Source organism: Tiliqua scincoides, chromosome 2, assembly GCF_035046505.1.
Source record: "Tiliqua scincoides isolate rTilSci1 chromosome 2, rTilSci1.hap2, whole genome shotgun sequence".
Taxonomy (NCBI): domain Eukaryota; kingdom Metazoa; phylum Chordata; class Lepidosauria; order Squamata; family Scincidae; genus Tiliqua; species Tiliqua scincoides.
Window position 1 is genome coordinate 44490803 of NC_089822.1, and position 14764 is coordinate 44505566.

Sequence of the window (14764 nt, forward strand, 5' to 3'; positions counted from 1 at the left end):
GAGCCAGGAGGTCTTGGGCAAGCCCTGCTACTCCACAGAAGTGCCAAAGACTGCTAATATTCCAGATCTAGTTTTACTCTATTACTGTTATTAAATAAAAGCAGTAACACATTAACACAACATTTAATTTTGGTTAAAAAAATAAATACATTACCTCCTAGGGTTGCTGAATAGCTAGATGTAAATCCAAACTGATTTTCTATAAATTTGGGCAAGAAAGTTGCAAAGCCAGTGGCAACTAGAGCTTCTAATGAGTCAGCAATGACAAGACACATAAACACAGAGTTCTTCAGCAGTACCTAGAAAGAGGGGGAAAAATGACCTGGATTCTCCATATACTCCATTAAAGCTTTCGCTGCACTTCATGCAGATGCAGATCTTATCCCTTCCTTCCCAAACCGCCAAGCCCCTTTTCTCTCCTTGGACATACACCAGCAAAATGGCTGGCATATGTCTATGGAGACCCACAGTCAATTGGGTACCAGAAGGTAAGTAAAATATTTTTACTTATTTCCTGCAGGCCTTCCAATCTCAGAACCCACCCCCTCCCCAAGCATACAGTACAGCCTCCACTGGTGCAGCTTCATGCTATAATATGGCAAGGATAGGACTGGGCAATTAAATACTTGAACGATATTAAATACTAAATAGTGCCAGAATCCACTTTTTCTTATTTTGCAGACAAAATCAAGTGTGGAATGCATAATCTTGCTTTCACAAGACAAGCCAAAAACAAAATAAGAAATGTATTCTTGTTAATCGGAGGTCAAGGGCCTTGCCATTGCACTGGTCTAAAGCAGTGTTTCTCAGACTGTGGGTCAGGACCCAGTAGGTGGGTCGCGAGCCAATTCTGGTAGGTTCCCATTTATTTCAATATTTTATTTTTAATATATTAGACTTGATGCTACTATGGTATGTGATTGCATTTGGAGAAATGTTACACATCTGTACTTTTAACAGGCTACTATGTATATGCTTTTAACAATGATAGTAAATGGTACTTGCTCCTGGGTAAGTGTGGGTAAGATTGCAGCCTAGGATCCTTAAAAAAAAAAATTCCTGCTTGATGATGTGATTTCCGGTCATGACATCACTTCCGGTGGGTACTGACAGATTCTCATTCGAAAAAGTGGGTCAGGGTGCTAAAAGTTTGAGAACCACTGGTCTAAAGCAAAGTGGCAATTTCTCTGAATTCAGAGCATTGACAGTCAAGAATTACAGATTCACAACCAATGCATGTTTTCTAGGACTAATGTAATCTTTAAAGGTGTCTGTAGCCGAAGTTACCACCTAAAGAAAGATTCATTTTTGAGTTCTAGGCTACACTCACGAAGTCTAGATCCTATTCCATGTTTTGCCCTAACTCTGTAGAACTTTCTCAAGGAAATAAAATTAAACTAAAAAGTAGTTAGCTGACACCTTACTACTTTTTAGATTTATTTTATTAAATGTTGGGATAGGATTTGTGATTGTAGCCTAGAACTCAAAAATGAATCTTTCTTTAGGTGGTATTCTAGGACTGCTTACACGCTATGCTGAACCCAGGCATAGCACATCTTTACCCAGGTACACATTCCCACATAAATGATGGTTCATTTTGACAGATCAACAATGTATGCATACCTTGGTGCAGTAACTATAGTTTGCCTGGTTTGATTGCCACAGCAAACTATAATTTTTGCTGAAGAATGCAGGAAGTGTAAGATAATGTACAAGGGAGAGGGTGAGTCCTCCTCATGCTGATAATCAAAGCATGGTTTGGTTGTAACATTTGAGAGTAAATTAGACATTGCCAAAACTGTATAATAATCCTGAAGATTTTTTTTAAATATATATTTCAATGGTTTTTGATGGTGGGTAGGGTGGGAGGACAGATCTGATGGGGATAGTGGGAGGTGACTGCTGGATCTTTCACTGTCTCTTGTCATATTTTTAGCTGCTGTGTTTAGGTTTTCATTTATGCTTCTGTGGCTTTAATATGTTTTATTATGTATATACGTGTCAAGACTGAAGGTTGCCAACGGAGGTTGCCAACTGCCTTGGGCACCAGGTACTGTTACCAAGAGGAAAACGGTATAAAAACTTGCCCAAAAAATTAATAAATGATGTGGGTTAGTTTGCCATCGCTTGTTTATACTTACTAAAGGAGAACGAAGAAGTACAAAAGCACTGGAGGGGGCTTGGATGGATTTAGAACTTTGCTGTTGCCATGGTTCCCCTTCCAATCACACCACCTCTGCATGCTCTATCTTTAATTTTTGAAAAAGCTTCCATTGGCATCCAAGGATTGCATCCAAAGTTGCAACATCCCGACACAATCCCTTTCTCAGTCCCTCTCACAAGAGCTGACACAGGCCGAGGAGACCCACTGCCAGTCAAGGGGCTTACAGGGAGATAAGGGAAAAATTTTCCCAACCCTCCCAAACTTCCTCCCCTACAGGATGCATCCCAAACCTTTCTGGCATACCTGCATCAGTAGAGGGGATGGGTGGGTGGAAGGATAGGATTGGGCTGTAAATTATATTGACACTTTCCAAATTAACAGGTTTATCACAGGTTTATCTTTGATTAGAACCCGATCACTCACAAAATATAACACAGAGTCAGTGACTTCACTAGCGGGCCGCGGGCCGCGACAGGTGACATGCACGGGGCAGTGACACCGCTACGGGTCAAAAAATTTTAAATGTTGGTACTTTCAAATAATACCGTCATGTTATATATTGTTCTGGGTGTAATTTCATGCAGAATGCAATGAAACGAACTGCTTAGAACTTTTATATTCTATCAAAAGTTATAGCCAAAAAAAAACCAGTGGAGTGAGGCAATGGTAAATCACCATGCCCATCACCCAGGTATTGCCCCGCCCACTGCACAGGAGGAGGTCCATCATGAGTGTGACACACTGGCCTCCCACACTGGGTGACACCTACTCTTGTGACGCCGCTGCACAGAGTGTTGTGGTGTGTGCATTTATTACTTGTACATTCAACTCACATTTGTCACAAAATATGCAACTGGAAAAACTAAAACAGTTTAGGCTGCTACAAATATTGCTGTAGAATCGATTTATAGCTCAGATTACCCAGAGAGTTGCTGGAAAGTCTTTAATGCTTTTTCCAAGCTCCTTGTTTTCAGAACATGTATTGCTTTCGCCTTTATACACTTCAGAAATCTTTTCAGCTTGTATTTTTTCTGAACCTACACAAAAAGAAATTATATCAGAAAAGCATCAATGTTTTTGCTCATAGCATACGAGCATGATTAATAACGAACTCTACTGTGCCATGAAGGGGCAGAGTTACATTAGTACAACAGTGTTTCTTTGGCAGACTGCGCCCAAAGTTGATGAACTAACTATACCAAAATGCAAAGGATCATAAGATTTATTGTTGCTATTACCACAGAAAAAGGTAGTTTGGGCTTTCTGTTTATTTGACCCCCTCAGATCCAACACTTAAGGTTATTTGCCAATGAGTTTGGTAGCCAAGAATGCTAAAGAAATAAAAATAAAAAGCAAGATTCAGGCTACAATCCTACCCACACTTTCCTGGGAGTAAGCCCCATTTACTATAATGGGACTTACTTCTGAGTAGACATGCATAGGCTTGGGCTCTTATAGAAACTGCAAAACAAACAAAATACTGAAGCCACACAGGGTACATGTTCCAAACAAACCCTTTTCACATTAGAACTTTAGGAGTTCCAAGTAAAGGAACTTCCAGACATGGTTCTTGTGCAGTCCCAAGCAGAACTGAAATTTTCCTTCCATACTACTGTACGGTATGTTTTGGGTACCATACATTGACCCTCCCCCCTTCACCTACCCTGTTTTCCTTGTGAACTGTTGTGTCTGTGCATGTCTCTCAAGAAAGAAGAGCAGAGCTAAGTAAGGATTATCTGCATGTGCAGTTATTGCACTGCTGTATCATTGTTCTAACTGATGCATGTTCCACTCCAATACATGTTGCAAATCAAGCACAAGGAAAATACAATGGATGGATGATGATGTGTGGCACAGACCCTTCCTCAATAAAGTGTGAGTGAGCAAAGTGTGATGATCCCACACTAAAAGCCCATCTGGAGTGCCCTATACAGTATATCCAAACCTCTAATGTTGGCTTCACCCTCCTTTAAGCTGTTTACCTGGCAAATGCTTCGGAAAATATGAAAATGGTACAACCAACAGCCATGTAGCGAAACCACATATAACAAATCCTATCCACCAAGCGCCAATCCAGCGTGGATCGTCTGGTTTGATGTCTAGGCTAGAAAGAAGTAAATTCAGCAAACAAGGTTTGAACTTAGCCATGATGAACTGAGTCAAAGGACAATATATTTAGCCCAAGTTATCATGCTTGATACAGTTATGCATTTTTTATACTTATCATACTATTACCACTTTGTGCCCCATTTTACTGAGAACAATTATATAAGCAGCTATATCATCAATGACGCAGTGTGAAGTGATAATCTGAGGTGGCAGAATTCTGGACTATTCCAAGGCCAGGAACAATCAGTAAGACAAGAAGAGCTCTGTGATAAATTTTTTCTCCATTGTGCTTAGTTTCCACGTGCAAACACACACACACACCCCTGCACAGTTTGAATTGGAACAGTCCACAATTCTACCACCTCAGCTTACAGCTTCTCTCTCCATAATGTGCAGTATATATGTTTAAAGTTCTGAAAGTAGTTAGCAGGTTCAAAGCCCAAGCCTATGCATGTCTACTCAGAAGTAAGTCCCATTATAGTCAATGGGGCTTACTCCCAGGTAAGTGTGGATAGGATTGCACCTTCAACTACATATTCTTTTCCAGCTTTATTGAAAGAAAACAAAAACTGCAAAACAGTGATTTGGCTCAGCTCCATCACTGATCTGGAATCCAAACACCGGTCTGTCAAGTCCAGTCCAACGTCAGACCAGATTACAAGAAGACCCCTGCTGGAAGGGGTCAGAAAGAAATTATTTCTCACCACTTTGCCAAGTGTGTATTAACTGTTTGGTACACCCATATACAGGGTATTAGGGGCCAGAGATGTGGGGTACTGAACAGGAGCCAAGGACCAGCAGAAGGCCACAACCAAACACTTGAGCCCTGCCCAGTGTCTGATGTCCTCCAGTAAAAATGAAAGCAGATGCAAAGAAGTGTTCCAAGTCATTTCTGCCACCAAAATGAAATTCCCTCCACCTCTTGGGATGGGGTTTACTTTGGCAGTAGATGTGGCATATGCACTGATGGTGGCCATCTTTCTTTACAAATAATGCAATGCTTCATCATCGTCCCTGCTCCCATGGCTATGTAACCACAACACAGCCATCAAGTCATTGCAGTACTGATAAAAAAAGATGATGGCAATCCCCACCAAGCACTCTGGGCTCCTGCTGCTCCCACCTGCAAGGTAAGCTCCTTCTAGAACTTGTGCAGGTTCGCTGGCCCTGATACAAGGCTCAGTAAAATTCCTGTTTAAACAAAACAAAGATAAGAACTGGAGGATTGGTATAATGAAAGAAATAAAAAAGTGGTCTTGCCTTACACGACGATCAAAATCAACGTAGATATTAAGCAACTGTCCTCCTAACACATAGCCAAAAGCAGGACCCAACAACGACATGGCATAACCAATTCCTAGAGAGAAGGAAGACTGCATTTATTGATGACATTTATATCCCACCCTTCCTCCAAGGAGCCCAGGAGAGTTCACACGGTTCTTCCGCATCCCTTGTTATCCCCATGACAATCCTGAGGAGGTACCTTAGGATGGGAGAGAAAGGGACGGGCCCAATGTAACCCAGAAATGTATAACTGAATGGGGATTTGAGCCTGGACCACTCCAGTTCTAATCTGACACTTCTCCGACCATTACATCACACTGGCTACTACTTCCAGTCTGAAATGGACAAACAGCTGAGAAGTGAAAACACATATTCTGCTCATTTGGTTTCCATAAAAGCTCTTTTCAGACAAGGCATGTAGAGGGAATGTGATGAGGACAGCAGTATCACTGTGGCAAAATGTCATATGTGTTTGACTGTGGCTACAATCCCTGCATGAGTGCGTACTGCTTTAGGCAAGGGTCCTTGTCATGCAAGGTGGTGTGACTTTTAGCAACCACCTGCTAATCCAGGGCAGAGATGCCTAGTGCCAAGCGCTCACTCCCATCCCATCCCCCACTCTTCCAATCGGTTGGACGTGCAACTTGGTGGGACAAGGCTTGGTAGATCAAGTCCCCTGCCACCAGCCCAAGAGGGGTTCCCTGGGCAATACCCCTCCCCAGAATACTATTTAGGGTTGTTAAAATGCCCTCACTCTGACAATAGTACCTGCAGAGCAGGGTGGCTGACATATCCACAGATCCCAGAATACGGCAGAGGGTTGTAAGCAAAAAAGTTTTTATTAACAGATGTGGGGAAAAATATGTAAACAGGCTTGGTTCCTCACAGGATAACATTCCCTGAATGGTGCTGGCTCTGCAGGGGAGCCTCACACACGCAAGCCTTGCTGGATTAGATTGAGAGCCTGGATCCTAACCCAGCCTAGCCTGAGTTAAGGGAACAAGAGATCTCAACATCTGGATGGGGATGCCAAACTAGTATAAACAAAACCTAATGCTCCTGGCTGATACTTGGTCCCTTTCTATGTACCTGGGGGCTCTTCCCAGCAGCCTTCCACTCTGATCCCCAGAGAGTCGGCTCTCCCTGACTTGCTCAGTCAGAAGGGCAAAGAAGAGAGCAAGAAAATGTCCTCAGGCAATCTTTTTTCTGGCCCCATCTTCCCAGGTGATCTTTTTTCTGGCCCCATCTTCCCAGCTCTCTAATTGGCTAGCTCTCCTTGGAATCTGAAGCATCTCAGAATTTGGAGGGGAAATCCTCCACAGCTGTAACCATTTTGTCACAGTTGTGATGGCACAATTGAACACACAAGAGCAGCAAATCAACATATGTCAGAGCTAGGGACTGCTAACACAATCCTACAACCTCCTGTGTGTGTTTGCATAAAGTGCTTTCAAAGTCCAGAAATGGCTGCAGGAAAATCATGCTAAACAGTCATAAAAATATTCAAACTCCAAACAGAAATCTTCTGCACACAGAAATAGCTAGAAAAAATTGTCCTGGGTCAGTCCAAAGTACTGGGCAATAAGAATTCTCCTGTATGATTCTCTCACCCACCCACCATGCCCTGATGCCCTCTCAGACACACAAGCCAGTCCACATTCACCTGCCTGGGAAGGAAGGCCAGGATTTAGCCTAGCAAATAATTTCCCCAAGAAGGCATTATTCTAGTGACAAAAAGAAAGAAAGAGACTTCTGATCATTCCTTTGCTGGGAAGGAAGTTCCAGGGATCCAATAGGTTCTTAAAAATGGAAGGAGACTTCCAAAATCTGGATCCAAGTGCATCAATTTTCACTTCAAGAGCTTGGACGTAAAAAGAATGTAAGGAAGAGCTGGTAGTGGTGAATATTACAACAGTTCCTGTACAATGCTTCTTTCCTATCTGATGTGGGAAACCACTACTAGAGACTTGCTTTCTGCTGCAGAGGAAGTCTTCTAAAGGGAGAAAATTCAGGGCCCAGTCCTATCCAATTTTCTAGTGCTGGTGCAGCCGTACCAATGGGGTGTGTACTGCATCCTGTGGTGAAGAAGCAGTCACAGGGGCTTCCTCAAGGTATGGAAACATTTGTTCCCTTACCTTGGGGCTTCGTTGTGGCTGCACAGGTGCTGGAAAGTTGGATAGGATTGGACCCTCAGCAGCTAGCGACTCAATGGGACTGGCTGTCACTGTTTCTGCAGTTGTTACTTTTGTTTGTTATTCCTTTTGATACCCATGCACGGTCAAATTGTTATTACAGTACTATTAATATAGTACCATCCATATAGGGGACAGCTGAGAAAGAATGAGAAGATGGCTCTCTGCCACACAGTAAAAAATAAAAATAATCACAAGGAAAACAACAGAGGAAGGGGGAGAGAAATGGGAAAACCAGGGGAAAATATGCAAGAATTTCATGGACACGTATTTAGGCTTAGTTGCAAAACTGTATGGGGACTACAGGATTCGGCCAAGGGATTCCAAGAAAAGGTGGGTTTTAAGGCAAGTTTTACAGTCAATAAGAGAGATGACTGTTAGTGGAGTTGAGGAAATCAATCAATTCCACACACAGCAAAGGTACATCTTGTAAATCCTCTATTGCAACAATTGTTCTGGGGGGATGAAGCCATCATTAACATCAAATCTACTCAGCAAAAAAATAAAATGTGCTAAACGTGACACCTTCTCAAACAAGCAAAGACATTGAAAAGTTTCCAGATTGTTGCAAAGCTATTGAGTACTGGACTGTCATCATGAGCAAGCAAAGAAAAATCTCAGAGCGATGCTGCACACGGCTTCCCAAAGTGGGTGTACCTCCAAGATAAGCAGCAATTTCAAAAAACAAAGTGTAGCTGAGCTTACCTATGTAGACAGATGCTTTGTGTTTGGGGACGCTGTCATCAATGAATGCTGTTCCCAGAGTGTAGAGGGGAGTTCCACCTGCTCCCATTAGCAGCTGTCCCAGCATAAAGACATAGAAGTAGTTGGAAAGTGTAGATTTGGGTTTAGCAGCACACATGGTGGCATTATGTTTTTTGGTTGCAGTCACTGGGCAGGTCTCTAGAAATACAGGCATTGTTCAGTAAATGAAATATCTGACTTTAAAGAAAATAAACACAGAGTACTTTCTCCCACCATGAAGCACTGCAGGCAAGTGTAGCTCCATATGTGAGCCTTGTTCAGCACAGGAGGCAGTGAAAACCAGCTGCTGCTCCCCACCAAGGCCCATAGTTATGCTTATTGGCAATTATGGGTGAGCAATGGCAGCACCACACTTATTGTCTTCTTCCCCCAGTGCCATTTTACAATTCCCAGATGTCCCATCATCAATTCTGCATCAGAGGCTGAGACATCTGGGAATGTAAACAACAAGGGAGGAAACAGAACTGCTTACTTCTCCTCAGTGCTGCCTGGCAAACTTCCACCAGGGAAAGCCAACCAGGCAGTGGACAGACAAGAGCTCTCCTTCACCACCACTGTTGTTGTTGCAGGTGGCAACAGGAAAGAGAACTTGCGGCCGTCTGATGTCTGATTCCCAGACACCATGGAGCAGCAGCTGGTGCGTGCACGCACTTTCCACACACCATTGGAGGACTCCATGGGGCTTTTATTCCAAAAGCTGAACCACCACTGACTGCAGGTCAGCACTTCTTCAAAAAAACAGGGAATTTTATGACCAGCATTTGGTCGCTTCATCAGCATTTTCAGAAGAGCTTCCCACTGAGAGGAGCTGAGAAGCATTCAGTCTGAGATGACTCTTCCCTTAAGAATGGAACCTGAGTGGCAACGGCCACATGGGCATGAATGAGAACCCCTCAAGACAACTGACAAGACATGGCTGGACAAGTTGTTTCGCCCTGATGTTTACTGGTAAAAAGCAGTTGCAGGGGTAATCTTATCTGGATCAGGTCTGCTGGCAGGCAGAAAAGGGTTAAATCTCTTTCCATGCCATGCTCCAGAATGGGGCCATCACAGTTTGTTAGTTAGGGCGCAATCCTAACCCCTTATGCTAGTGCTTTCCAGCTCTGACATAAGGGCAATGCAACTGTGAGGAAAGGGAACAAACATTCCCTTACTTTGAGGAAGGGACACCCAACTGCAGGATGCAGCACATGTTCCATTGGCACCGCTATGCCAGTGCTGGAAAGCACTGACATAAGGGGTTAGGATTGAGTCAGTCAGTCAGTCAGTCAGTCAGTCAGAAAGAAAGAGTCTCATGCAGGGCAAATTAACACATTTACTATCACATCTTGAATCAAAGGGAAAAAATGAAACAATTTTTCAGCTTCAATGCTCCCTCCATCCCCCTCTACAATAGGGGATAATACTGACATGTCACAGAGCAGTTGTAAGAATTACCAAAATAATGTATGAGATCTGCTTTGAATACCCTTGTTTACTGAATACTTGAATTATCTGCATTTATTTAGCTATGTAAAACATGTTGTGAATTTTTTAAAAGCAGTATATAGATATTTTTCATTAGTAATAACAACACAAAAGGTAAAGTTATGATGATGATGATAAGATGCAACAATGATAAGATTTCATTTTGAATCATTGCCATGATTTAAATATCACATATTTCTGAAGCTCCTTTGACAACAGGTTCCAAAAGCAGATATAACCAAAAAAATTGAGCGCAGGAGAAATGACATTTCTGCTGAAGGCGTGCTTCCAAGACAAGCAAAGTCCTTCTACAACCAGTAATACCAGATCAGATTGCACATGTATTAGCACAATAATATGAAGTACCACTAGAGGGAGCTCCCATTTAACAATATCAGAAAAATCATTTAGTAAAGCACCATTCACCTGACTACATGTGTGGGGTTCGGGGATGCGAAGAGAAAACAAAGTGATGTCTTCACATTGTGGGCACCTGATCTTCCTCCAAGTGATGAATTGCTGATGCAGTGAATTTTTCTCTATTCCAAGTAGTATATTCCAAGTATTCCAAGCAATGAATATCATTTTCTCAGAGTGAAACATGACAGTACTGACAACATGCCCATCAGAGGAACTGACTTCAGGGGGGAACCTCGTATCTGCTGATCCCGTATCCGCAGATTCACTTACCCACAGATCAGGTCTGCGAGCATTAAAAACGTCACTTTTGGTTTCTTGGAGAAACCTAAAGTTGTGTTTTTTTAACTGCTGGGCTACAAGGACTGTCCAGAAGCAAGGGGAGTAGAGCTTCCCTCAGCTCCAGAGAGTGAGGGTAAGCATTAGCCCATATCCACAGTTTCATGTAACTTTGGAACCAAAGTTCCAAAATGGAACCCCCATGGAAACAGGGCACACCTGTGTTGCAAGGATTCCAGAGGTGAAAAAATGTAAAGCAATTCTCACGGTATCTGTTAGGATGCTCCTGTCATCAGGGCCCAGGTCACAAAGCATCAAGGACAGAGTTTGCTCTCCTCTGCTATAATGCTCCAATTGCAGAACTTCTTTCCCTATAAAGGTGCATGACAAGCATTCATTTTGGGCCTGTGCCATTGTATTGGAATCTCTGAAGATCTGGCGAGGAGGTAGAATGTGGTGTCTGCAGTGGCCCCTTTAAGAGTTAAGGCCTGGGCTTTCAGTAAAGGGTGTGCTGCACAGCTGCAGCCACTAGAGGCAATGAGGTACCTAAAGACAGTGCTTTTTTTGTTTTTTTAAAAAAAAGGTGCAGGAACTCACAACTTGTTAATCTTTTATTTATTTATTTTTAAACCATTTTTTATTGGAGAAATAAAATATTTTTTATGTGCTTCCCCCCTAAAGATGAACTTACTTCTGAGTAGACATGCATAGGATTGGGCTGTCAATCTCCACATCCCCTTCCCCCTAGCTACTTTTTCTACACATGGGGGAAAATACTGTACAAGTGCACTTGTAGCGTGTAGTATGTAGTGTGGCACTACTTCGAGGAGAGGAAGCAGTGAATGGATTCCAAAAAATGGCTTACATGAGTTCCATGTAGTAAAATTACTCTAAGCAACTGTGGGAGTAAGAACAAAAAAGGAATTCTTACACGAGAGGGGTCCTTAGGTGCACATAGAAACAGCTACGTTTGCAAACAAGCTATTAAATATGGTTTAATTCAGGTATCAGAATACTCTGTGTCTTTGGGAAGGTGCTTGGCATGCAATTGTATGTTCTCTGCTGCCCTGAGCAGCTGCTGTGCTTTGCTGGAGAGGAGCTGCAAACGATGGTTGGCTGGCAGAGGGCATGCTTGTGGGGGAAGGATGAGGAGGATCTCTGGCAAGGCTGGACAGCACGTTGTACACACATAGAATCCCTTTTCACCTGCCCTTAGCGTGTGAAAACGGGTGCAGATATATATCTCTGCCAGGATTAAGAGCCCAATCCTAGGTATGTCTACTCTGAAGTAAGTCTCATTCTAGTCAATGCAGCTTACTCCCAGGAAAGTGCCTAGGATTGCAGCCTAAGAGCCCAATCCTATGCATGTCTACTCAGAAGTCCACTTTAGTGAATGGGGCTTACTGTGGATAGGATGGCAGCCTCAGGGCCCAATCCTGTGCCTGTCTACTCAGAAGTCAGTCCCATTAGAGTCAATGGGGCTTCCTCCCAGGAAAGTGTGGAGAGGACTGCAGCCTCAGAGCCCTTCCTCTGCCTGTCTACTCAGGCTGCAAGGCTATGACACTTTCCTGGGAGTAAGCCCCATTGAACACAATGGAACTTACTTCTGAGTAGACATGCATAGGCTTGGACTCTGAGGCTGCAAGGTTATGCACACTTTCCAAGGAGCAAGCCCCATTGAGCATAATAGACTTACTTCTGAGTAGACACGCCTAGGCTCATGCTGCAGATTGGCACAGAGGCTGCACCAGCCAGCTTCCTTCCCCTCCTCCTCCGCCAAGCCAGTACCTGGGCATTCCATGGGTGCCGCAGCCCATCTCCCTGGCTGGCTGGCTGGCTGGCTGGCTGTCCGTCCATCCTCCCTCCTCCTCAGTGTCAGCGCATGTCCCCCACGCCCTCCACCAGCTTGGAAGTTGTGCGGGGAAGCAGAGCGTGGGGGGAGGGGAGGCAGACTGGGCTCAGGCAAGAGCTTGGAGATGGGGGCAGGAGGGGGTTGTTGTACGGTCAGGCAGGGGCCAGGTGCCCGCCCAACCTGCACCCCCCCCCAGCAAATGCCTCTGTTTGGCTCTCCCCCTCCTGGAATGCCTCTGAAGGGGAGGGGCCCCTGCAAAAAGGTGCCAGAACTCCGTCCCCCCCCCTTCCATTAGAAAAAAAGGCCCTGCCTAAGGATATAAGGAGAACCTGAGGCAGGAAGGTTTTGTGGGTTGTAGAAGGAGTGCAGATTGGAGGACTGACTGACTTTGGAATCTGACCTCAGACTGTGACTGGGCTTATTGACTTTGCCCTTGATATTCTGACTGACTTTGTGACTAACGGACTACTTGACCAGGCTGCGGAGAGCTGAGGTATGCTGCTATACCGGGAAGGACTGCTGCCTTAGGAACTGGGTCCCTGAAGGTTTAAACAGGCAAGCTACCCTGGTGGTGGAGTCTAGCAGTGCTGCTGTAGAGAACTGGGGCCATTGTTGGGGAACGAAAGGGGAGCTAATTAGCTGAGAGTGGGCATAAGTTCCCTAAGTGAGGCTTGGAGTGGGAATCTGGCAGAACAGCCGTACATTGAGGTTAAGCAAGACAGGCTTGGATGCCACTGCAGATTCCCCCAGGCACTTGCCCTTAAGTTTCTCTCATACTAATGAATGGTTTCCAAGCACCTCTATGCGAACAGTTCACCTGCTACAGGGCATCCTAGCAGTAGAGGGCATCAGGTGGTGGGATGGGGAAGGCAATAAGTCAGCAAGCTGTCCTGAAACCTGTGCCTGCTCACCCCCTTCCACACTACTTGACCAGCAACTGGCCCATCCTTGTCACCAGGTGTCCTCTGCTCCACTGACTGGAACTGGCTGAAATATTTTCTTATCTTCCTGTCTTCACAAAGAGACAAGCTGCAGCTTCCAGTCTTCAAAGGCATCCCACATGGAACTAACTGCAGCAGTCAGGATGTTACAAAGACAGGAATGCTTCATGAACGGCTGCAAACAATACCCCTTTGTAACTGATAACACATACCTAATACTGCAGACTGGTCTAAAAAGACTGCAGTGTTTTCCATGTGTTTTCTATAAGAAGACTGTCCACCATGCAACCATATCAGTCTGAATTCTGAATTGCTTTTGCAGGTCAGGTTGACCTGGGCTAAAGAATGGTGTATCATCTACAAATACTTGGAGTCCAGCCATATTCACGCAAATACACATGTTTTTAATGCTTTGGTACCAGCCTAGGTGGTGGAATCAGACATTCAGATGAAATAAATGAGCATTTTTTTGGAATGCTTCCCTTCCTGATCTTGCCCACATTCTTTTTTTCTCCACCACCTGGGAATCAGCAGCTGCCTACTCCAAAACATACCTATGCCAGATTACACCTTAGCATGCCAAAGATCAATCTTAGGTAACTGCTACAGAAAACTACTGGACAAATACCAGCGCACAGATGGTTGTGGCTTATACCACCTTGCTGTTAAGGAGGACTCAACCAATCTAAAACTTTTTTGAAAAAAATTCTAATAGAAGCATACGTGATATATTTACTGAGAAACACAACTGTGACTTACTCTTATACACACTTACTTGGGAGTATCTGTACACACATACTTGGGAATAAGTCCAATCAAAAAGAGGGGGCTTACTTCTGAGGAAACATAATCAGGGTCTCTTTCCAAACTTCAAAATGCAAAACATAGGGCACAATCCTAACCAGGTCTACTCAGAAGTAAGTCCTATTTTGTTCAATGGGGCTTACTCTCAGGAAAGTGTGGTTAGGGTTGCAGCCATAGTGTTATATATTATTTTTATTGTCCCAAAAAGCCACAGAGTGAAATTTTAGACACCAAAAGTACCAGGCACACTCTACAAAGCATTTTTTTTGCTGCCACTCCTATGCAGCCAGATCCCTACCGGTTTCCTTTGAAAAAAGCCCCACTGTGTTCAGTGATAGTATGCACAGGACTACAGAGTGAAGTAACAGGGCAAGCCAGGAAGGTATCTGCAATGTGATCCTGCCATGCTTACTCAGAAGCAAACCCCATCAAATCCAATGGAACTTACTCCCTGAAAGGTGTACATCCTGCAATGGTGTGATGCCAATGC

At 44.0% G+C, this 14764-nt stretch overlaps 1 protein-coding gene across 1 annotated transcript in view; it reads right to left on the reverse strand.

Moving 5' to 3' along the window:
- SLCO4C1 (solute carrier organic anion transporter family member 4C1) overlaps positions 1-14764 on the reverse strand; it is a 59751-nt gene that overhangs the window by 26775 nt on the left and 18212 nt on the right. Inside the window, exons 3-7 of the mRNA XM_066612557.1 lie at positions 8455-8652; positions 5534-5630; positions 4147-4268; positions 3086-3201; positions 155-299 (exon numbers count right to left, since the gene is read on the reverse strand). Coding sequence (XP_066468654.1) covers positions 155-299; positions 3086-3201; positions 4147-4268; positions 5534-5630; positions 8455-8652 — 678 coding nt within the window. The remainder of the gene's footprint in view (positions 1-154; positions 300-3085; positions 3202-4146; positions 4269-5533; positions 5631-8454; positions 8653-14764) is intronic.